Below are 23,139 nucleotides of genomic sequence, written 5' to 3'. Positions count from 1 at the left end.
ATGTAGATAGATATGCAGATTATATATAGCAGACGCTGGAAAGAATCTGAGTTGCGGTCGCTATGTTACTGATAAAAATTTCCATGACAAAATTAGGGCTGATTAATTTACAAAAGCGGGACAAAAAGCCTTTCTATTCTTTCTGTTTTTTGTTTCCTATCAGATAAGAAATTCTGCAGTTAGAATTAGGCCTTATCGACTGAATTGGTCGATGAGGAATGATATCATTCAAGAAGTTTTGATTCTGTTTTCTTCAAGCTAAATTTTGCTTTCAATTTAAAGAGCTTGATTAGGATAAATATGAAAGAAAATTGGCTGAAATGGACCCTTGCAAAAGTATACACATCACTTTAGCTTTTTAATGTTTTCACTCTTAAAATCCCAGTTAAATCCCAACGGATGTTTTTGGTTTATGTGATAGATTAACACAAGGTAGCGCACAACTGCAATGTGGAAGAAGAGCTATTTAAAGTTTTTAAAGTTTCTTTTTAATGTTTGTAATTAGGCATTGTGGGACATAGCACTTACACGAGGTGATTGACAGCACTAAAACCCTCCTCCGGGCTCTGATTTGTTCTTTCTGGTGAAGTGGTATGTTTCTGCAGATGGCAGTAGGATATCAGGGAGAAGGCATAGGAACTTGATTTGTTTTTGCAGATTATCTCTGTCATGTTAAGCAAACCGTTTTACCAAATAAGTAAGAAAACTTTTCTTTTTTTTTTTTAATAAAAGTTACATAATGCAGCTTTAATCTGGAAAGATTCAGCCACTTGTTGACCTAAAACTTCCACATTTACAGCATGAAAATTCCTGAGATTCTCTCTGGTTTCATCTTTTATTCTCTGCTCTATCCATATATGAAAGCACAAAAAGCTCAGAGTTAAAAGCTATGTCCTTTTTTTGTCTTTTTCAAACCCGTCACAATCAGAGCCGCCTTGTCTCGTACTGAAGGAGCAAACATTAACTCCTGCTCATCTTCGTCTCTTCTCAGGTCTGGTGTTTGTCCGGCGACGCGGAGAGTCAGATAAACCGAACGGTGGACGGTTCCGTTCTGTCCATCCTGCTGACGGGTCTGCTGCCTGACGTCCAGTACACGGTGGCGGTGGCTGCTGTCACCAGTCTGGGTGTGGGCGCTGTGAGTCTGCCTGTCAGCCTGCTTGTCGGTGAGTCACTCAAACCGTTGCAGCCGCCAATGCTCTGCAGAATATGGCAGGATGCACTCCCAGCAGGCTGAGTTTACCCCGGGTGAAAGCCGTCCTCCGAGCGTCGCTGAGCAGGTTAAAAACAGGGCGGTGTGCGATTATCACTCTTCTCTGGGGTGTGAAAGATGTTAGTTGAGAATTCAAACTGAGAGGAAAAAAAAAAAAAGATCTTTTTATATTCGAAGCAGTGGCCTCGTGTTTACTTGATGTTTTCCTTCAAATTCTTCCAAACATAGCGTGTTGACAAATTATGGAGATGAATATATATGCGGAGCAGCTCTGGGTGTTTGTTTGCAGGCGCTGGAAACTGGAGTGACAAAATCCAACTGATGACTTCTGGCAGACTGCAAAATAACTCTAGTGACACATCCCTCCACATGCCAATCACAAGCATTTTATACAGTTATCATCCTGGAGAAGTATTTAGATATTCCAGTTAGGAGTATTCTGTGGGGTTTATGGTGGATTTCCATCATGTCCACACCTCTGTTTATCATGTTAAAAAGGAGAATATGACACATTATTTAAAGACCTATTATGGTAATTTGCTTCCACTTTTATTTAATTCTTAAACTAAACAGAAACATTAACTCTGACAATATTTACTCATTTTACTTTTCAAGAAGGTTCTTCAGATCTTGAGAGAATGATTAAATAAGATGGTACGAATAAACACGTTTACTGCAGATGAGCACAAAGCTTGTTTTATCTGTTTTAATATTAATTTCTGATTAAAAATGTAAGTCAGATTTAGCACATTTCAGCAATAAAGCAGTTCAAAGTTCTTTACAATAATAATAATATACAATAACCAACTACGAAACAAGCAATAAATTCATCAAGAATAATAATCACCATAATCAACGTTCCAGTTGTTATGAATCAAAGGCAAATCTAAACAGATTAATTTTTAACATTGATTGTGTTTCGGCTGTTTTGCAGTTTTCTGGAGTTTTGTGGTTCATTCTCTTTTTGAAATCTATTTCTATGAAACAAAAAAAAACCCTTAAACTTATTTAAAGTATGTTTTCTGTGAAACACGAAACAGAAAAACATCGAGGTTGGATTCTTTTGCTTCTAAACCTGAAAATGATCCATTTATATTAAAGCCAGGAATCAGTCAAACCTCCACATATATCATGTCACGTTTTAATTCATCCTAATATTTTCTTCAAACTGTAAATCTTCTGACAGTCCTGAGAGATTTTAAGTTAAATTGCTTTAATTTGTCTTCTCAAGTTTTCCAGGAAGCTTAATATTTCAGGTAGTGTGTTAAACCTGCCACGAAGTGTACAGTGTAATTTTGGGAAGTCTAACCATTGCTTAGGATGGATGTGAGCAATTTGCATTCTGCTATGAAACCATATCTTTTGCTGCCTACCTTTCCATCCAGCTGTCACTGAGTTGTCTAGCTGTCTGTCTGTCATGTAGTGTTTCCTCTGTCAGTGTGTTAGGGGTTGTGTGGAAGCAAGCAGAGGTCTGAATGTGTGGCCTCATAAGCGTGATAAAAATGTTAAAATATTTGTTTTGTTAAACTTCTACTTCAGTCTAATGGAAAACCGTGTAAAGACGTGTAATTTCTAAGGTTAGAATTGTTTTTGTTGTTTCTAGAAAATCTTTGAGATAAATCTAAAAATATCAAACTTTTTCTGGGCTGAAATTTACTTCTCTTTCTTTGTTTTTTGTTTTTTTATCTCTAATGGCCATAACACGTAAGCAGAAGTACATCTTAGATTAAATCTTAACAGAGATTCTTTTACACATTAGTTTCTTAAGATGTTCACCAAAGCAGTAGAATAAGTCCAGCCTTATTTCTGCCTGACTGTGATAACGAAGAGAAAATTCTCCACACATCAATGCTACCTCCTATATTCTCCTGCCTCTCTCTAACTTTTTTTTTTTTCATATTTAATTGAATGGATTATCAAACTTAATAGAATACTGCTTTGCTCAGTCCGACCATTTTATTTTAGTATATGGAATGGAAAAATAAACCAAACCTTTGAGAGAAATTACTTCATGGCATATAACCAGGCTCACACTCAGCATTGAAAACATATTTTCATGATTGGTCTCTGATTTGGGGTTTCTCCTCAGTCTTTATTAGTTTTTAGAAACCCAGAGCTTCTTACAGCCATAGTCTGATGAAGTGTTACATCCATTCCCGCCTCTACGTTGCGTTGATTAATTGGATTTCAGTAGACGGGCAGTGGGAAGTCGCAGAAATCTCCATTCCTGTTAAAGTCCAGACACATTGTATTCTGCGGTTGTCACCATCCAGAGGAAAAAGGACACCGCCGCCGCTGCTGCTACAAAGAGATGCGGCGGCTGAATTTTTGAAAAGCCATTACGTCTCAATGTATCAAATCTCACATGCAGGTGCATCTCAGCAAATTAGACGAACACATTTTCTCTGTAATGAAATCGAAAAGCTGATATTACAGATGTTCGTCACGCACAGATTCGTGTGTTTCAAATTGAAGCCCGAAATTCGGTTTCTCGGAAAAATGACAACAAAAGTGATTTTCAGGACAGAGATTTAGACTGCTGGCTTCAGTCAGCGGCCCAGCAGACACTTGATGACAAAGTTTACAACCAGGATAAGCTGCAGAAGGTCATTGATAAATGAAGAAGAATTAGAAAGCTTGAAATCTTTCACTCCATGTGTAATGAATCTATGGAATATGTGAATTTCACTTTCTGAAATAGATTACAAAAAAAGAAAATATTGTTCTTTTTTACAATATTTTAACTCTTCCTGAGTTAAAATATTGCTGTTTTTCTAAATGAATATGAACTGATTTTCTTTGCATTATTTGAGGTCTGAAAGTGTTGTATCTTTTTCGATATTTTCACCATTTCTCATTTTCTGCAAATAAATACTAAATTCTTGCTTGGGATTTCTGGGACATGTTGTCGTTTTGCGTCCTTGGTTAAAATAGAGTAGCTGCATTAATGATGCTACTGCAAATGTTCTCTGTGGGCATATTCATCTGGAACATGATGTATTTTCTCCACAATAAGGTTGTATTTAGATGTGCAGAGAGACGCTTTAAAGCTGGAGATCCTTGTGCTTCGTGGCACCAGAGGTGACTGAACTTAAACAAACAGCGGACACATTCTGCACATCATGTTTTCAGCTCAAGGTCTGGTGTGAAAACAGATTTAGAGAGTTGTCTGTGACTTTGTGGCATTATATATTTGTTTTTATTGTTGTTGTTTTTCTTTTACACCAATCTGACACGGATCAGGAGGTAGAATAGAGCGTCCATTGTGATTCTTGTGCAATTTATTCCCACTACTGCTGTCATCAAGACATGTCAGAGATGTTCGTTTATTTATTCGTTTGTTTACGCTGGTTAAGGTGTTTCGGCTTTCCGTTGTGCCTTCGTCGCCTTCAACTTTGACATTTATGTTTATGTTAGAGAAGTCTGATCATTCCTAGCTGCTACCGCTGCTATTTCCTTGCTCTCTTTTCTACACAGTCTCTGCGTGCCACACACATGTTCTGTTCTGTCAACTGAGAGAGAAAACTTTATCCAAAGCCTTTTGTGCTTAAAGCCTGTATCGCTTAAATAACACACTGTTAAATCAGGGTTTAATCGTTGCACTCCTTGAACACAGTCTTTCTCAAACTGTGGTCTCCGGACCAATGGTGGCCCGCGGCTGCCCCCTTGTGGTCCGCAAGGTACTGCACGTACCTCCTCTAAATAAATGACCGTTTATTTGCGGTGAAGCGAGTTCAAAGTGTGACGCTACAGCTAGCTTACCGAAGCCTTGTGTGATAATAATGGCTAAATGGCTTAAGACTGTGTCACTAAAAAGAAAACGGTGGAAAGTTTGTCAGGGTGAGTTGCAGAGCTTTGGTTTTTGAACAGTGTTACGATACAAAATATTTGTTTTTCCCAAAAGCAACTCAAGTCTATTTTTGGGGCCATAGAGTGTAACCGACACCAACTGCCGCTTTTTTAAAGTGAGAAAATTTGTATCTATGTGGAGAGTTGGATGCGCTAGATGCGTCATACGCTCCCAACGGTTCAAATAGCGCCACGCTTGACGCTTGAAGAGCGCCGCGATAGCCGCGCCTCCACATAGAGTTTGAATGTAAACCAGACGTGCCTGATGCTCAAAACGTGTTTGGTGTGAATGCACCATTATATGTACAGTGTCATATTATGTCCATCATATTTGGACCAAGACTCGGTCCTAATATGATGAACTCATTGCTTTAGGTCAGGGGTAATGTTTAGAGGTAAGATGTGAATTAAGGTTTAGTTAATGTTAGGGTTAGGAATAAACTAGTATTGGTTAGGGTTAGGGAAAATGTCTGGGTTAGGCAAAGTCGCAGCTACTAAAATGAAAGGAAGTGAATTTATTTGCCTGCGTCTGTTTTGATTTCCTAAATTTGTGTAAAGCAAGGGTGCCCAAAGTCGGTCCTCGAGGGCCGGCATCCTGCGTGTTTTAGTTCTCTCCCTGGTTTAACAGACCTGCATCAAATGATGGCTCATTAGAAGGTCTAAGGAGAACATTGACTTGCTGAGGATGTTGTTACTACTACTAGGGAGAGAACTAAAACATGCAGGATGCTGGCCCTCGAGGACCGACTTTGGGCACCCCTGGTGTAAAGGATTGAATTTACATAATGCCCAGTGTTGGCAAAATCTGGGTTTGGATAGTGACCTAGGTTAGTGCCACGTGGGTGTGGGTCGGTGTAAAGGCCGAGCCGGGCTTAGATTGGCCTTCATGCCAATGCCAACATGAAGGCCCTCTATACTACCCGTGGAGGTTGGTAGCATGGACGTCTGTCTTTCTTCAGACCTCCATGTTTGATAGATGGTCCATCTTTCCTCGGATCTCCCTGGTTGATTCAAGGTCCGTCTTTCTTCGGACCTCCCTGGATGATTGGAGGTCTGTCTTTCCTTGGTCTCCTCTATTTGTAGAGAGCCTTCTGTTTGCAGGGTGACCTCTGGTTGGGTGGGGACTCTAGGATGGTTATTTTCTAGAGCAAGTTTCAACTTCACCTTCAGGTCTGCAACCTGACCCTGGAGAGCTTTCATCGTTTCCTCCTGAGCTTTAAATTTGGAAGCTTGCTCAGTGTGACTTTTGAGCTGCTCCTCATATTTAAGTCTCACTCTGTATTCTTCAACCATTACTTCTATTAGACCTTTATTGCGGGAGGCGTATTTTTCAGCCTCCCTCTTGAAGTACTCCAGCTGTTGAAGAATGCTCTTGTCAGTTGTAATTTTGGAAGAGCAAGAAACTTTTGACACATCTTTAATCTCTGCCACGTTTCTTCCATGTTCACGTTTGCCTTGCTGGTGACGTTCTTTTTCCAACATTGTTTGCAGTTTTTGAATCTCCTCCTGCTGTGATTTGACTTCAGCCTGATATGCAACCCTTTGGTCTCTTTCCTTATGGAGTTCAAAAATCTTATTCTGCAATTCTGTTTTAAGATCGTCTACCTGCTTTGTGAGATCTTTGACGTGTTGGTTTGTCTCTTCATGACTTCCACTGAGGGGGTAATCTCGAAGTCAGAAGAGGGTGTTGTTTTCTGCTCGATTTCCAAAGATGTTGGACTCTCAAAGATGCCGGAAGGACTTGATTCCCCCTGGATCTCTGATTCATCTTCCGGCTCAATGGGGCTGTCGCTGTCATTTTCAACAGGGAAAATGACAGCGTCGTAGTCGACTTGGATGTTGAGGTCCACCATGTCAACCCATGAAAGCTTAGCTGGAAAAGCTTCATGTTCAAAAGCAATCTGTTGTTGTTTCATGACTGGTAAATTCTCGCTTCTCTGAACGGCGTGTAATGTCTGGAATCGATTTCGAACTTGTTCTGAAGGGTGATCTGTCGCGATAGAACTGTGGAACAGATCAGAGAAAACTCTATCTGTGAGCTACATTCAAGAGAGAGATTCCCTTGTGATATCATAGAGCGATGACATCACTGCTGATGTCATTGATACCATTGGAACTGAACATTCTATCTACCTTTTTCCTGGGAGGCTTACTGGGGAAACGATTATGGGTCTTACTTCCGGCGCCCACCGGAAGTAGCAGTATTTCATGTAATTTGGGATTTTGGCTAATCTATATTCATGATAGAAGTTACATCTCTCTTTTCGGTTATTGTACAATATTTAATAAAAGCCTTCATATTTTTCACAAAAGGTAATTTCTGTATATGACTGGTATAACCCAACCACCGTTAGCTCTAGAACATTGTTAGAGGACAACAACAGTTGTAGCAAAGTTGTTGTTTTTTTTTGTTTGTTTGTTTGTTTGTTTCATGTATACATTAAAATGTGTTATTATGGAGGCAATTTCAAATTAGGTTGAGTATTTGTTAAAAGGGGTAGTGTTCCTCGGCCTAAGAAAGTTTGAGAAACACTGCTTTAACGCAACAAATACAAAATTTTACTAGTTAATTATTTCAGACTTTTAATGTAAAACCTGCAAAATTTAGATGTACAATAGTGGCTGGATGGATGAAATTCAACACAGTCTGACATGTCAGGACAAGTAAATTCATGTCCATATTTAAGATAATGCTAATACCAGAACCAAACATGGAGAAGCAACATTCAGCTTCTACTCACCACAAATCTGGAACAGACTTCCAGAAAACTGCAAAGATGCTAAAACATCTGCTTTAGGGTCTTTAAATCAAGGATAAAAACCTGTCTTTGATTAGTAGTAAGTGTGGAACATTGAACAACATGTAATGACGTTCCTAAAATAGCGGCCCAAAGCTTTTACTTTATACAAAGGTAACGATATTTGCTTGAAGATTTTGCTGATGGTATTTGACAAAATGTAACGTTTGGTGTTTCACAGTTGGTTACTATATTTTGTTCATACGGTTTGAAATTCGTACTTTGAAATGCCCTGTTGCTGATATGTGCTGCACTTGTAAACTTAACTTGACTAAAATTCCTAAAACCAAATTCCTGACGGTGTAGGAAACCCATCCATTCAAAGTAAACCTTTATCATTCAACAGTTTGACCTTGTGTGTTTGTTTTTTTGGGGGGATGTTTTGTCTTTCAGCTCAACAGCCGGTGGAGGTGAAGAAAGGCGGAGAGCTCAGCGTGGCGGAGCAGATCGCCAGCGTTATCCGCCAGCCGGCCTTCATCGCGGGGCTGGGCGTGGCTGCCTGGCTGGTTCTGATGGGCTCTGGCGGCCTGCTGTACTGCCGGCACCGCAGGAGGAAGCAGCTGGGCCACTACACCACATCCTTCGCGTACACGCCGGCAGGTGAGGCAGCCGGTTCCGTACGAACCCCCTGTTCCACTTCGGACAAACAAAGATGACTACCCAGCGTCATCAATCCACTCCTCAAAGTCGCCACGTCTGACAAAATGGGACGAAACGTGGAGAAAAAAACGGATTAAGCAGTTCACAGTTTGTTTGTGCTCAACCCGGTGACAGTGACAAACTTCCTGACGCACCTCTGGGGGACGGGGGGAACATCTTGTATGGTGATGAATGCTTTCAATTTCAGATGTGTGCTTTTGCAAAAAAACAAATCCTGCACTTTAATCTCATCCACAGTTCATTTAAATGTATTTATTATCCGAGCTCACAAGCTTGTGCGACTGAAGGCAGCAGAGAATAAAACCGCAGCGGTACAGATTTAGAACAAAGCCTTGGGGTGTGAGTGAAAACACATCATTTGATCACTTCCTAATGCGTTCAGAAGCACATGTAGTATGGTTTTATGTAAGTTTTATGTAAGTGTTATATTATTGTGATTTAGATTATCTTATGATTTTGCGTGGCCGCCTCCTTTTTGTTGCAGGCGTGTTTCAGTGTATATCCATCCATCGTGTGTCTCTGAGCGTATTTAGGTCAGAAGTGTGTTTTCATAGAAATTAATCCAAACCTGCTTTTATTTGAATGTAATGTGAAGTGTAATGATACAGGGCTAAACACACTTGTTCTCTTTAGAGTCTTTGAAGGAAAGAAGAAAAAAAAGAGATGTCTTAAGGCGAAAGCTTTCTCTTCTCCGCTGTCAAACATGATTTATATTGTAACTCTTCTTCTTTTTTCTTTTCCTTTTGCAGTTGGCTTTGCTCACAGTGAAGGATCTGGAATCATCAATGGAGGGTAAACTCTTCTTTAAGGTTTGATTCACATGATAAGAGACACTCTGGGTTTAATAGAAATAGCGCTAACACGCTCTCACCTGTCACCCCCTCAAGGCCTGGCTTGTTGGGGTCAAATATGGGCAATTACCCCTGGCTGGCGGACTCCTGGCCCACTCCGAACCTCACTCACAGCAAAGACTTCGTCAACTGCTGCTCTGGAAAACTGGACTCAGAAAGATATTATAACTGTAAGAGCCCTCAGAAGCTGAATATGCAGGTGAAACGGCCTGTTAGGAGCACAGAGGGCTGTAGCTGAGAGTGTAACTCATTGTTTGTTGTTTTTTCCTCCGGTCCAGCCGTTGGGATCATCAACTACCCCAGTCAGACGGAGAAGCGCAGCACGGCATCCAACGACAGCCCCATTTACAGCACCATCAACACGGCGGCTGAGGACGACCTGCTGGCTTACTACGACACCTACTCCAGTGTGCCCTTCAACCAGGGTCCAGACCCTTACAGCAGCAACCCGGTGCTGTCCAGTGCTGGGATTCTGGGCCTGGAGCAGGACCTGGACCGCTGGACCATCCAGTCTGGCCAGTCGGGCTCAGAATATGCCAAACTCCAGTACACCAAGAAAAGCAATGGTCAGTACTTTTCCCAATACAAACTCCTTGTTTTGTTGCACTGAAAGTGGCCGTAGGTAACTTTCTAAAAATAGATGTTTTTACACATTTTTCTATGTCCTGAAAATAATCTGTGAAAAGATTAATGTCCTCTGCTTTGGTCCTATAGCTATCTGCAGGAATACACACCCCATTCAGAAACAACCAATCGGAGCCAGGGGGAGGGTCTTAGCGCTGTCAGTCATGTTTGTGTACACTCTACTTACACCCTCCACATTGCTCCCTGCTGCACAACAGCTTCTTCCTCTAAAAGGAATATGCTTTGAATACACAGGCTAGTTAGCATGGTCACCAATGATGGCAGATAAGTAGTTATTGTTTCTCTGCCATTAGCACTTTGAGCAGCACATACACAAGTGTGACCGACAGCGCTAGGTCACTCCTCCTGGTTCTGATTGGTTGTTTCTGACTGGGACCGGAGCATTACTGTAGATGGCAGTAGAACCACAGGGAGAAGGAAGAGTAGTTTTTTTTATTTGACAAATTATATGTGTATCTTTCGGAAGACTGTAACAGTTTTGAAAAATTTAAAAAACATATTTTTGTAAAATGTACCTACTGAGATTTAAAGGTTTATTTAAAAAATATATTAGAAAAACTTTACTTGAGTAATTACAATGAGAAGGATTCAATCACATGTGGTAAAAGTATTTGAGAAATTTTGTTCCAAAGTTATTGGAGGGTTTTTGAACATGAAAACCTCAGTTATTATGTCATAGCATTTCATGTTAAAAACCCAGACTTTGACTGGACCAGACCAAAACTTTCACTTTGTACTTTTCTTCTTGACATTGAGAGGTGAACTTGTCAGGATGCAACACTTTTTTTTTTTTTTTGTCATTTCAATAAACAAGGTAACGTTAAGCTAGGGCTAAGCTAGTTTCACTTCATTTTTAAAAATCTCCACTTTAAGACAATCTTATAAAAGTATTTGTTTTTCTCACCAAAATCTTGTGATGGTGCTTGTGGACAGGAAATTTACCCACAGCAGAGCATCAATGTTATAAAATAAAGCAAAAGTATCCCAGATGTCAACCAGAGTAATGGGTCTTGTCATCGTGATTCAGGTCTCTTTTAAATTATTTCTTAAATAAGGAAAAGTCCTGCTTGTTCCCCTCCTTCATAATTTGTATGTAGTACGACTCTATATGCTCCTCCTGACCAGACACAACTCTGCCCTGTCTCTTACCATCATTTTGAAATAATTAATAACACAGAATTTGGTACAATCCGATTTATTTCTGTTTTCAAAAACCATCTATTTGTTGTGAAATCCACCGACTTTCTTTCAACCTTTTGAAATGGTTTCGATCGATGGTCCACTGAGTCTTCTGCCAGTCGAACATTTTCCCTGAGCAGCTTCTGCTCTTACCGCACGTATTCTGTCTTATCTGTGAAACCTTGAGATGTCAGACAGGGAGCACACTGGACAAAAACAACTGGCAGAGTGAGGTGAAGCTATCACCACCATTCAAAAAGAAAAAAAAATCAGCAAAGACCTGTTACAGGAAATGAGAGATGCATCATCCTCCTGATCTGTTCACATTTTGAACTAACAGCTGTGGGAGTGACCTTCAATGGGGCAAAATAAACAGTTTCAAATTTGTCTTGTTCCAAGTCTTCTTTTAAATATCCATTTCTTTTTATCCAACCTTAAGTGAAGATGCCTTTCAAAAGCTCAAATGAGCCTAAGTCGTTTTTACTCATTATCTCCTCCCACTCACATCCACATGCAAACACTGAGTAATAACAGAAGTTACCTTCAGACATTCCTGCAAAAGCTTTTAAAGCTGTCCAGAAACGCCTTAAAAAAATAGCTATTTAAGTAGTTTTTGTTTGGTTTATTCAAACAGCTGCTAGTTCAATTTATGCAGCTTTTCTTTTCATGCCGCTAACGAATCTAATTCTCGTAATTTTTGCTTATGGAAACTTTCGTGTGTTGTTTTGAGGATAAAATGAAACGAGGTCAGCTAAAGAGGGAAGCCATTAGAGAGGGACTGTTTTAAAATCCATATCTTTTTCATTTTTTTGTTTATTCATTTGTCAAGCTGGACATAAAGATAATAGTTATAACAACGATTCTGCTGTAAGAACATGATTCTAACGATACTAAATGATGGCTCAACCTAAAAAAAAAAAGAGGAATTACAAATAATAAAGACACATGAGATTAGTTAAAGTTTGGATGGAAAGTAAATGTATTTATGAATAAGTTGTTAGTTCCTCCGACCCCATTTCAGATGGGATTTATGTTTTATGTGTATTGTTATTTGTGTGTATGTAGATAGGTATGTATGTATGGATAGATGTGACATGTCTGGAATGAATCAATAAATGAAATTGATGATATAATTATTGTTTTTATTATTGTTTTTGGTGTTATTAGACAAACTGGCTTCGCAGGCATCGGCTGGATCCCTCTCCAAGCCGGCTCCTCTCACCTGGGTGGACGTTTTATCACTTCCTCTTCCGCCCAACGAGGGCAGAGATCATCCAAAGCCAGACAAAGAAGAGGCGCAGCACAGGTAGCATTCATCAACTCGTTCATTTTTCAGACTCTTCATATCTCCAGGAACACTTGGCTCTTCAGCGTTTGTTTTTTTTTTATTTAAATTTTATTATCATTAGCGAGAAGGCCTCTGGCTCCTCTTCTCTGACAGATGGCGTTAAGGCAGCTGGGCATCAAAGCTGCCCTGCAATGCTGCCAAGGCAGTCAAGCAAAGCTTAAGTGAAGTTTGGTGGACTGAGGAGTTTGCAAATTAACACTTGTGTGTCTACCGGCGGCGAGGCGAGGCGACTGCGCTGCGAGGCGGCGGAGGGGAGCGTCCGCGCTAACCACTTCTGACACATTAGATTGCGGACATAACGGGGTGGGGATCGGAAAGGCTGTTCTGACTGCGCCGTGTCTTTTGTAATGACATTAGGCTCCGTCTGACAGGCTGAATTAGTGCTTTCCGTTTTCAATGACACGTCCGTCATTAAAATAGCCCCGACGGCGCTGACATGACAACAGGCATCACGGAGGTGGAGCCTGTCTTCTCGTTCTTCTTTACTACTTCCATTTCATGAGAACTTTGAGCAGTGTGTCTGATTTATTCCTGCTTTGCTCGTTTGTTGACCCCCCTGGTTGCTCTAAAGTGTTTACTGGACGGTGTTGAGTTTTGTGCAAATATTCTGGCAATAATTTAGTAAGCAAAGTAAAGCGATGCAACTGCAAAAACACAAAATCTTACCAAGTATTTTTGGTTTCTAGGGCAAATATTTTGGTACACTTGTAATTGGCAATATGGACTTATAATTTTATCACAATATTTTGTAGTAATATTGTGATAATAAAAATGATGAGAGAAATCCATTTCTTACCAGTTTTTAGGTAACTGCATGGCACCACAAGCATAAATACTGCTCCTGAAAAACATTCTTATTGAAATGAAGCTTTTTCAAGATGCCACATACTTAAAGAGGTGTGATTTATGTCACTAAATTACACATAGAGACTTTGTTTAATCATATGTTTGAATCTACTGATATTTGTCTGATGTCTCAGTGGAAAAAACACTGGAGAAAATGTCAAAAAGAAAATTTTAATATATTTTTTTAAACATCAACAGAAATCTATCGGTATGTGACAGTGATAAGTAAAGACTTTTTATTACGACGAGAAATTTTTCATGATAAACGATACAATAAATACCCACCCCTACCTGAAATAAGGTAAAATTAACTTCCCAGTAACTGTCCAGCAATAAATATGAGCTTGTTTTAAGTCAGGAATGCCTTAATATTGATTTAAAATATCCAGGTTCCAGATTATTGCACTTATTTCAAGACATTTTCCCCAAGCTATAAGTGAAATAATCTGCCAGTGGAACTAGAGCTTTTTTAAAATCAATAATAAGAAATATTGACCTTAATCAAGCTTCCATATCTTGCTGAAAAGTTACTTATATCAAGCATATCAAGTTGTTTACACTAGAGACTAAACCAAACATATTTAGTAGGTTTTTGTGTTTTTTGCTGTGTGGCACAGTTTCATTTTGAATGCTGAATGTGTGCATTGAAAAAAGAGTATTTCTTTAGGAAACATAGGAAAATATCTCAAATAAAATCAGATTGTTTGGGAAGAGGAGTCAGGATTCATCAGATCTCCTCTGCACCTGCAGAATGCCGAAAAACGCCAAAGAACGCAGCGGCGTGGGTTTTGAAGGTCGAGCCGCTTGCACACTTTGCTTGCATGTGTTATTATTCTTTCCATGTCGGGTCAAACACGGCTTCTCCTCTACGGCTCAGCCTGAGGACACTATTTAAATTACATCTGCCCTGCTTTCAAGAGACACTGCAATCCACATGTACTGTGAAAACGGCAGGACGCTGCTGCGTTAATCAGTTGTTTAAAAAAATGATTTACATTGGAAATATTTGGCTAATTTTTTATGTCTTTTGCTCCTTCATTTCTAGTCAGAACACATTTACATTCTGTCATCAGTCGCATTGAGTGTCACGTTAATTTAAAGGCATACTTCGTCATTCTGACAACCACCAACACCACCTATGTGTTTTTACACAGTCAGAATCAGCTTTGTGGGCCAAAATTGCCCCAAAAAAGCAAAAATATTCACTTGATTTTTGCTTGCAACGTGCAGACATTAAGAATATACAAACAAAACCTTATAGGAAATAAAATAAACACATGCCAACATCCTCTGGAAGAAAACTTATCCATCCACTTCAATACAAAACATGTTGTCTGTTTTTTTTTTCCATATCTAGAAATGAAATGAGAACAAATATTCTTTATGTAGTTAGGCAGAGGATCAAAATTGATTATTGAATTACAAAAGCTGCACAACCCCGATTTATTGTATGTGAACATAATTCTGACCAATTGGGGATTCGATGAAATTGTCACAAAAATGAAACTTGCTGATCCCCAAAGTTGTGTGTAATACCTTCAAGAGTTCAAATAAACCTTTTAAAGCTTAAGATTAGGGCTGGACAATAAATCAATAACAATATGTATCGTAACAGACACATGATCAATATCAATTAATAATATGCCTGATTGAATATTCAATATTCAATATATAGAATATTCACTGAACTCAGATCCAGAACCACGTGGCATTCTGGGAGATGTAGGCAGAGGAAAGACGTTAGCCGCTCAACCTCGGCTAGCGGCCAGCTAAGAAAGGTGAAAGTCATCAACTCACTCACTCACTCTGTGGTTACCTAGCAACAACTTGTTGAGTAACTTACGCAGCAGCAGTTTCATGTTTCACTACCGTGGCTCATCACTGCTAAAAAAAAAACAAAAAAACAATGGTGTTGAGTGGATAAAAGAGGAAAGGTAACGGCACCAGTTTGGCAGCATTTCAGATACTTAAAACAAATCAATATTTATTTAGATGAATTGATATGAAACGTTTGTATCGTGATACGTTTTTCAGCCATATCGTCCAGCCCTATCCCTATATTACATTTTAAAATCTTACTGAAAATGAATCACTCATCCAAATTCAGCAGCAAGAAGACAGAGTGTTTCCCTGAAAGCCACTCCTTCACCTGCCGCCTTCTCTCCGCCCGACGTTTAGCTCCGAGGAGGAAGATGATGACTGGTGTCCTCCGCTGCCGGCCAGAACCTACCTGATGGACTCTTACAGGGAGGAGGGGTCAGGCCTGCCATACAGACCAGAGGAAGTAACGCCTCCGCCTCAGCATGACGCCCCGCAGCCCGGTGACATCCCCCGCGTCCAGCACTTTGACCTGTTGGTGCGCCACCAGCAGAGCCAGGTGTCCCAGTCCAACCCCGATCTATTCACCAACACCAAGGCGCTGGAAGGCAGCGATCTGCACAATCACAGCAGCCAGTGGGCGGATAATTTCAGGGGAGAAAGCCTTGGCAAAGGTCAGTTTGAATTAATTCGAATGTTAAAGCTGGACTCACACGACCGCGCCGCGTCACGAAGGATCTGCTTTCCGGTTGTTACTCAGCAGAAAGTAAATCGTGTCGCATTTATTCATAGGGGATTTTTTTTGTTTTGTTTTGGCTTCTGTGTGAAGTTTCTCTAAAGGATGACGTCAGCATGCTCTCTTGTCAGGACAATCTCTCGCTGCGGCTGCCGAGTCGAGCCCAACAGCTGCGGCGCAAAAACCCAGGAGTAAGAAGAGAGCGCCGAGGGACGGGCAGAGCCGGAGAGAGAGGCACGGAGACGCGGCAGGTACTTCCTGAGCCACACTAATCAGTTCTAATCCAGTTAAGAGAACACCGCTCATTCTCTAAATTATTTAGAGCAGATCCGACAAACATGGCTCCTTTTATTATTACCTCTTTGAATTAAACAGCAGCCATCAGCTTAGGTTTGTTTCATTTTTAGTAGCAGAAGTTCTCATGCCCTTTGAACTCTTGAGCTTTTTTCAATAGACTGTCTTTTCTAAATCTGAATAATGTGGTTTGCTTTAATATTTGATCCTCTTTATTCTGATGCCTTTAAATAAAATCAGGCACAACCAGCAGCCTTCATAAGTCACAGGCTGTAATGTGTAATAGATGCATGTGGCGCTTCTCTACCTGGTTAGAGCTGCAGTATGTAACTTTAACATACTGTAATTTTAACAGTTTTTAATATGTTGAATATTATAAATATTTAATATGTTAAAAATCTTTTTTTAACATATTTGTTAAAAAGCCTTCTTATGATGACTGGTACTGGTGTCCTCCGCTGCCGGCCAGAACCTATGTACTAAAAAGATTTTTAAAAAAGGGAATTTTAAAGTTTTAATCATAGATTTTCAATCATAGTTTTTTATAATCATAAAATATTAATTGTTTTTCAAAAATATATCTCTGGTAGTAGGAGTAGAGCGACTTAAAAAACTAAATTTCATTGACTTCATTCTCAGAATTCTGACTTTTGGTCTCGGGAGATTGAATTTTGAAAATTGTGAGAAAACAAATTCAGAATTTAAATTTTTAGTGGCCCTAATCCTCTTCCATACCTTTCTCTGCTTGGCTGTCAGTCAAAGTTATCAAGCTGCTTTGCTCCTCAAGCACAAAGTACACAAGTTTCTGACAAGAAAAAGACCAGAGGCCGCGTCCAGCAGCGCCACTGCGAATCACACTGCTGTTAAAAACAGCATGAAGCAGCATTTATGGTAAACAAATGTAATAATGACTGGTTAAAAGGTGCTATGTAAGGAAAACTTAATGTTTCCTTCCTATTTTGTAACATTGTCTACTGGTTTGCAAAGGGAGTCCTCGCTCAGAAGCTAATGGTATTTGCAGGATGATAGGATGGAAAAGTTAGGGAATCCCTCCTTTAGATATCTGACTTTGGCACATTCACCATCTGAGTAATCGCTGGTCTCCATGTGCAAACACTTTAAATCACAGTGGTCCAGAAAGAGGCTGGAGTCACTAAAATAACATGATGCATCATGGGTAACGGGTGCTCAGCCCCCTCTGCGTCCCGTTATTAAGCAAGTCGGCCTCAAAAGTGATATCTGCTCATCTAACTCACAGCGAGAAAGTGAATAAGCAGATTTCCCGAAATGTCAGAGTATTCTTTTTAAGATAAAATTCTCTTTGTGTGTGTGTGTGTTTGTTTTTTTTTTAATCATCGCTGATGAATCAGAGCTCCCTCCTCCGCCGGCCCCTCCCGCCGCAGACGGCTCCCTGCAGCTCTTTGTGGACGTTTCAAGTCGCAGACAAACAGACAGCGAAACAAGAGAGGGAAGCGATTTGCCTGCTCTCCTGAAGCGAGGAGACGATTCCTCACCCCAGAGGGGGGGACTTGCAAAGTGGTTATCACAAGGTAAAAAAAAAAAAAAAAAAAAACGAGAAAAATTCAAGGAAACAAAAGCGGAGCATGACAAACTGGCTCCGGCAGCAACGTCACGCAGGTTTGATTTGATATTGTTGTGAAGCTTCCGGTAAATGATCTCGGTTTTCAGTCATTCAGGGGCCAAAACGCTTTAAATTTGAGCGATCTGTTTTCCCTCAGCAGATGAGAATGTAATCCCATACGGACAGCCAAATGTCCTGTCCAAGGTCCAGACGTCGGGCTACGGGTCCCTGGGGGGACGGGCGTTTCCTCGGCCCGCCGCCGCTGCTCAGAGGAGAGATGAGGTAAGTCTGAACAGAGCAGATACTGAACTGTTATCAACTCAATAAGAGTCTCTGCAGGAAGCAGGCCCGTCTTCAATAAATATTTATCAATAAATAAGTAAAGATGGGATCTGGAGTTTATTTCTTTTATCCAGTACAGCTCTCAGTCCACTGGCCAATTATCCAATAAACATATTTTCAATATGGAAATCATAGATTGAAGTATAAAATTTAAATTCAGTGGCTTTAAAAAATTTCACGTTACATTTAAAATGACATATTTCTGTGAACCAACTACGGTATATTATTTCAATATTGTTCTATCGTTAACGTACTGAAATTCATACAAAAAACAACTTCAAAAACCTGGCTGTTCACTGCCCTTAAACTTAAACTTTGCTGAAGAACCTTCGGTCTTCTCTTGGCAGTGGCGCCCCCCAGAGGGGGAGCGTAGGGGCCACTGGTCCTGACTTGAAAAATGCTTACCTTACCCACTGCATGACCCCTGCAGGGAATCACACTCAAGTCATAGAGAGGAAAATAAGAGTCACCGTCTTCATTGAATACATACATATAAAAGCCTCAAAATGTATAAATACAAAATAAAGAAAAGAAAAGATTAAATAATCACTTTCTTTTTTTTTATTTGCTGTGTCCCACTAAAGCTTCCCAAAACTTCAGTTTTCATCTCATATTGAAAAAAAGAGAATGGTTCTCCAACTTAAAAAAAAAAACAGTTAAGTGGTCACAAGTAATTTAATGACATAAGTGAAACTTACTTTGGTCATGTTTGTTTAACTTGACAACTTAATAAATTATCCTAATTTCTTTTGTTTTATGCACAGGTGAATAAAACTAAAATTCTTATGTGTTCATATTTTTATCATCGATAACAAAAAAAAACCAATTTTCCCTTGAAAAAAGGGTAACCTCCTCCACATGTTTCACTGTGGAAGTGGTTTCTTAAAATAATGCTCAGTTCCTAAACATAATATTTAGGAACTGTGGCCCAAAAAGTTCAGCTCTGCTTTCGTCAGATGAAGCTTTCAGGTCATGTGAACGGAGCAGGAGAGTTTTGTAGAACATAAATGGTCCCAACCAGAACCTGTTCTGCCGTCACTGTTCCTGTCAGACTCTTGACAACCTTCCTTCCTAACCATTTGTCTTGTCCATTTCAGAGAAACTTAAGAGTTTCAGAATGCCACCTTTGTGACCTCGACACTTTTTCCTCATATTTTTTCTGACTGCCTCTGCTGTCCTTTGTTACACACACATATAGATTTGTAATTGTGGAGAGTTTTCTTCACTTTTCTTCTGAGTGATTCCAACATCTCTGCTAACTATGACTTTAGCTGAAGGGAGCAAACCGTGTCAGGAGAATCGTACCAAGACATTTGTACTTCATGTCTAACTAATATGATTTACTATAATTGATGTTATATGTATAGATGTGTACTATGTAGATTAATTTAAAGGTGCTTCAGTAAAGTATTAGCTAAAGGGTCCTTTTTCTTTCTTCTTCTTTGCCGTTGTTGAATTGAACAACACTTGTAGCTTATTACTCCAAAATAGGAAAATGTTTTGAGAGGATTTATTATTCTCATTTGTTTTTACGTTACACAATTGTGGGTTGTTAACTAGATTATGCAGACCTCTGAGGTTCACTGTAAATCTCATCTGCTGTTGCAGACTCTCTGCAAACTTTTAATAAACATATTAAAAATACATCAAGCACATTAATTACACCGACAGTCATTCCGAGTTTAACTTCAGAAGGACATTTCCCTTCTGCTGCCTTAAGATAAAATGGTGTTTGTGGTTTAAAAATACCCAACAACAGATGTTTCAGCTGAGAGGATGTAGTAATATTCCACTGATACTGTGAGGTTTTTCTCTGCCATAGCTGCAGAATGTGAACAGATTTATTAACTTTTTAAAGCTCATTTAAAGGTATTCCGTACCTTTAAATGTTTTCCTCAGCTCTTTGGACACATTTTTTTCTTCTTAGAAATCCAAATATCGTCGGCCCCGAATTCATCTCATCTTTGCAAGCAGTGAGCTTTGTGAAGTGTGCATGTATTAATGTGTTTAAATGATACACTGTAACACTTTACGCATGAGTTAACTCAAATATTTGTTTTTGTGGATTATCTGCTGAAAATCTTGTCATTAATTGGATTTTTTAAAAATTGACACTTTTCTGAGATTTTCCATTTTACCACTTATGCTTATTTCTTTTTCAACTAAACATTCTATTCCCTAAAATGCTACAACATTACGTTCATTAAGGGAAAGCTTAGTCATTTGTAGCAAAGGATGAATCTGCAGCTAAAAACATCAGTACAGTGTCAGACCAATCTGTTTATTTGACCCAGGTTAATATGAAACTAACCTCTGGAGGACTTCTGGATCAAACATATTTACAGACAATATTGTTTTCATCTTAAATGCAACATGTGTATATTTTTGTACAGTTTTGGCTTAATTACTGCTCTGAATATGTTGTACTTTAAGAAGCTGTGTGCTCCAGTTAACGATTAATCGATTGCTAAGTAAGTTGGCGATTATTTCAATAATCGATTAATCGCGAATAACACCTCTGATCCCCGTAAATAAAATGGACCTGTATGTAGATACTGAAAGGCTGTCTGGACGGCCAAGTCAAAGTCCAGACACAAATCAAATTGAAAATTTGTGGTAAAACCGAGTTTGAGATATTTTTTGCAATTATAAACGAGCAGAAATTTTGATCTCAAGGGTGTGATTAAATTTCCAATACTTGTTGCAAGATCTAGACATTAAAAACAAAAATAAAGCATAAGATTTACTTTTATGATTATATCCAAAATGACTTTCACCACATAAAGGAGGAAATTTTTTTTAAATTTGAGTGTTTTATTGGCAACATGAGCAACTTTAGACGAGAATGTAAAGTTTCCCGGCACACCTGAAGAGCAGCAACGAACATGAAACAGAGAAATGTTAGAAGTGATTCAAGTTACTTACAAATGGATCTGATTCCTCAGTGAAGACGAATTTCTGATTTGAAACGAAATCTTAAAAATGGGAAACATGATATGTGAGCTTCATTACTTCCCCACTTTAGGGATTTTCACATGGCTTGATCTCCACAGCTGTTCTCCATGTAATCTGCATGCTAATGTCTCTGCTCGTCTAACCGCACGCACTTTTCATTTGGCTTCCTCCGCAGAATCTCATATAGACAGCCGCCGATTACACCACGTGACATTCTCCTCTCCTTTCCTCCCCGACTTCCTGTCTCTGCGAACCATCAATGTGTTGCCATGGCATCTCGCGAAAAGCGGAAGACAAAAGGAAAAGCGTCAAGGCTTGCCATCTGCCTTTTCACAAGCTACTTGTATTCTCTTTTTATTTTTCTTTAGGGATCTTCTTTTTTCTTCTTCTGCTTCTTCTTCTTCTTCTTGCGTGTGATTTCTCTCACCCCTCCCTCCGGTGTACAAAGACTTCCTCTGTAATTTTTTTAAAAGAAGAAGTGATCAGATATATTGCTAAGAAAAGAAACATGGTATTTTTAGGCTAAAGGGAATGAAATGGAAGTATTGTATTGTTGTACAGCAGATTAATGAATGTATCTTTTGTTTACTCCTGACCGTCAAACTATGATGCTGCGGGGCTTTTTTGTTTTGTTTTGTTTTGTTTTGTTTTTGATGAACGACGGGAGCAGTGAAGAGGGACATGAAGCTAAATCTCATGATGTCGGTGTGGGTGTGTGTCAGTGTTTTTAATTTCACCTTCCCGTGTGGCTGTGTAACCGTGTTAGATCACCAGTGTGTTCATTTTTAAAACTGAAAAAAAAAATAATAATAATAAAATAAATAAATAAAAGGCTTTGTTACATAAAAGTTCCTCTTGCGTAGAGTGTGAAATCTACTAACTGTGACAGAAGAATAGCAGTTGTGTTGGTAGCAGTAGGACTCTGTGGATGACAACGCCAGCCTGGATTTTCCAGTCAGCTGGCGCACCGCCTCAGCGCCGAGTGAAACGCTTCCATGAAAGTTGGAACAGAACACGATTGAAAAGTATTCGAAAAACTTGTGCTGCTGAAACTTTTTGAGCTTTAGAACAGATCTGATTGTTTTTTATTATTATTATTTTTATTATTGGAAAGATTTAAAGAAAGATCTTTAAGATGACCAGCATTCATAACTACAGCTGTAGAAACCTGTGAGGTAGTTTTCTAATTGGTAATTGGTAGAAATGCATTTTGTGTTTGTTGATTCAGCAGAAATCTACTGGTAAAAACTAACTCATCTTCTGCCATCTTTGAGTCTCGAATCCTATTGGACAAGGATCGTTCAAACAGACCAATCAGAAATGACCTGGAGTTCCGAGAAGAACAGAGTTTTCTACCTAAATTATATCATCTCTGATTTTTGAAAAGTTAATTTATGTTAATGATTTTGGTTAAAAAGGGAAATTTCTACAATATATTTATATTTTTTATGCAAACAGTGGAATGTTTACATTGGTAATATCTGGTTATTTTCATGTAAATGGCTGTTATGGTTTGTTAGAAGATGTTAATATAACCATTAAAAGATTTTCAAACAGGGATGTTATATCACGACCTGCACAATCCTGGGAACAGATGTTGACCACATGCAAGGTAAGCGACACAGGGTCATTTCTGAAGAGATGGGATGGTCACCTTTCTAAAACTTTTGCCTAAGTGTTTTAAAGACCTAAGTCATTTTTTTGCTAAAAGTTTTTTGGGGGGATTTCCCCCCAAAATCACTGTTGGCAAATAAACGACTTTGTACGTTATTTTAGCAAAGGGATGATAAACGAGCATTTTAAGTGAAGGTTCAGTGGAAGGAAAAAGTGTGGTTGAAAAGCAACAGAAGCAGAGTCTATTGGAGAGTCTTGTGGAGATTCAAAGACTGAAGACTGCAGCTCGAGTCAGAGCTTTGGATATTGAATAGGGGCCGGGGGATTTGTGTTTTCTGATCCATATCTGTCTCAGGTCCTGGGGTCCATGACTCCTCACACACAAACATTCGCATGGAGAAACTCCACACAC

The 23,139-nt window shown here is 39.3% G+C and overlaps 3 protein-coding genes and 1 long non-coding RNA gene across 4 annotated transcripts; 3 read left to right on the top strand and 1 right to left on the bottom strand.

Moving 5' to 3' along the window:
* Nucleotides 1-305: 305 nt before the first annotated feature.
* Nucleotides 306-12,502, top strand: LOC106928343 (roundabout homolog 3). Its single transcript, XM_015004545.2, has 6 exons — nucleotides 306-1,163; nucleotides 8,251-8,457; nucleotides 9,267-9,309; nucleotides 9,405-9,538; nucleotides 9,647-9,934; nucleotides 12,360-12,502. The coding sequence occupies exons 2-6, from the start codon at nucleotides 8,370-8,372 to the stop codon at nucleotides 12,500-12,502; spliced, it is 696 nt and encodes a 231-aa protein (XP_014860031.2). The 5' UTR covers nucleotides 306-1,163; nucleotides 8,251-8,369.
* Nucleotides 5,888-6,912, bottom strand: LOC148155895 (uncharacterized). Its single transcript, XM_088012148.1, has 2 exons — nucleotides 6,780-6,912; nucleotides 5,888-6,726 (listed from the first exon to the last, which is right to left on the bottom strand). Exons 1-2 carry the CDS (start codon nucleotides 6,910-6,912, stop codon nucleotides 5,888-5,890), a joined length of 972 nt encoding a protein of 323 aa, XP_087868274.1.
* Nucleotides 12,503-14,972: 2,470 nt separating the features above from the next.
* Nucleotides 14,973-16,202, top strand: LOC148155894 (uncharacterized). The gene is made up of 2 exons (XM_088012147.1): nucleotides 14,973-15,878; nucleotides 16,072-16,202. The coding sequence occupies exons 1-2, from the start codon at nucleotides 15,620-15,622 to the stop codon at nucleotides 16,200-16,202; spliced, it is 390 nt and encodes a 129-aa protein (XP_087868273.1). The 5' UTR covers nucleotides 14,973-15,619.
* A 952-nt stretch (nucleotides 16,203-17,154) lies between these two features.
* Nucleotides 17,155-21,964, top strand: LOC148155893 (uncharacterized). The gene is made up of 2 exons (XR_015765124.1): nucleotides 17,155-18,098; nucleotides 21,289-21,964. It is a non-coding gene; the product is annotated as an uncharacterized LOC148155893 (long non-coding RNA).
* Nucleotides 21,965-23,139: the final 1,175 nt, after the last annotated feature.

Source organism: Poecilia mexicana, unplaced genomic scaffold (assembly GCF_051168715.1).
Source record: "Poecilia mexicana isolate PSO_F unplaced genomic scaffold, ASM5116871v1 scaffold_13, whole genome shotgun sequence".
Classification (NCBI taxonomy): Eukaryota; Metazoa; Chordata; class Actinopteri; order Cyprinodontiformes; family Poeciliidae; genus Poecilia; species Poecilia mexicana.
Note: the sequence above shows the minus strand (reverse complement) of the source record. Positions and strands in the feature narration are given on the sequence as shown.

Bases quoted from the DNA above. Each gene is read 5' to 3' on its own strand.
- LOC148155895 (XM_088012148.1), bottom strand. From the start codon at position 6,912: ATGGTGGACCTCAACATCCAAGTCGACTACGACGCTGTCATTTTCCCT. The intron at 6,727-6,779 runs GTCCAACATCTT...TCTGACTTCGAG, and splicing joins TCCTTCCGGCATCTTTGAGA to ATTACCCCCTCAGTGGAAGT.
- LOC106928343 (XM_015004545.2), top strand. From the start codon at position 8,370: ATGGGCTCTGGCGGCCTGCTGTACTGCCGGCACCGCAGGAGGAAGCAG. The intron at 8,458-9,266 runs GTGAGGCAGCCG...TTCCTTTTGCAG, and splicing joins CTTCGCGTACACGCCGGCAG to TTGGCTTTGCTCACAGTGAA. The intron at 9,310-9,404 runs GTAAACTCTTCT...CACCCCCTCAAG, and splicing joins TCTGGAATCATCAATGGAGG to GCCTGGCTTGTTGGGGTCAA.
- LOC148155894 (XM_088012147.1), top strand. From the start codon at position 15,620: ATGGACTCTTACAGGGAGGAGGGGTCAGGCCTGCCATACAGACCAGAG. The intron at 15,879-16,071 runs GTCAGTTTGAAT...CTCTCTTGTCAG, and splicing joins GGGAGAAAGCCTTGGCAAAG to GACAATCTCTCGCTGCGGCT.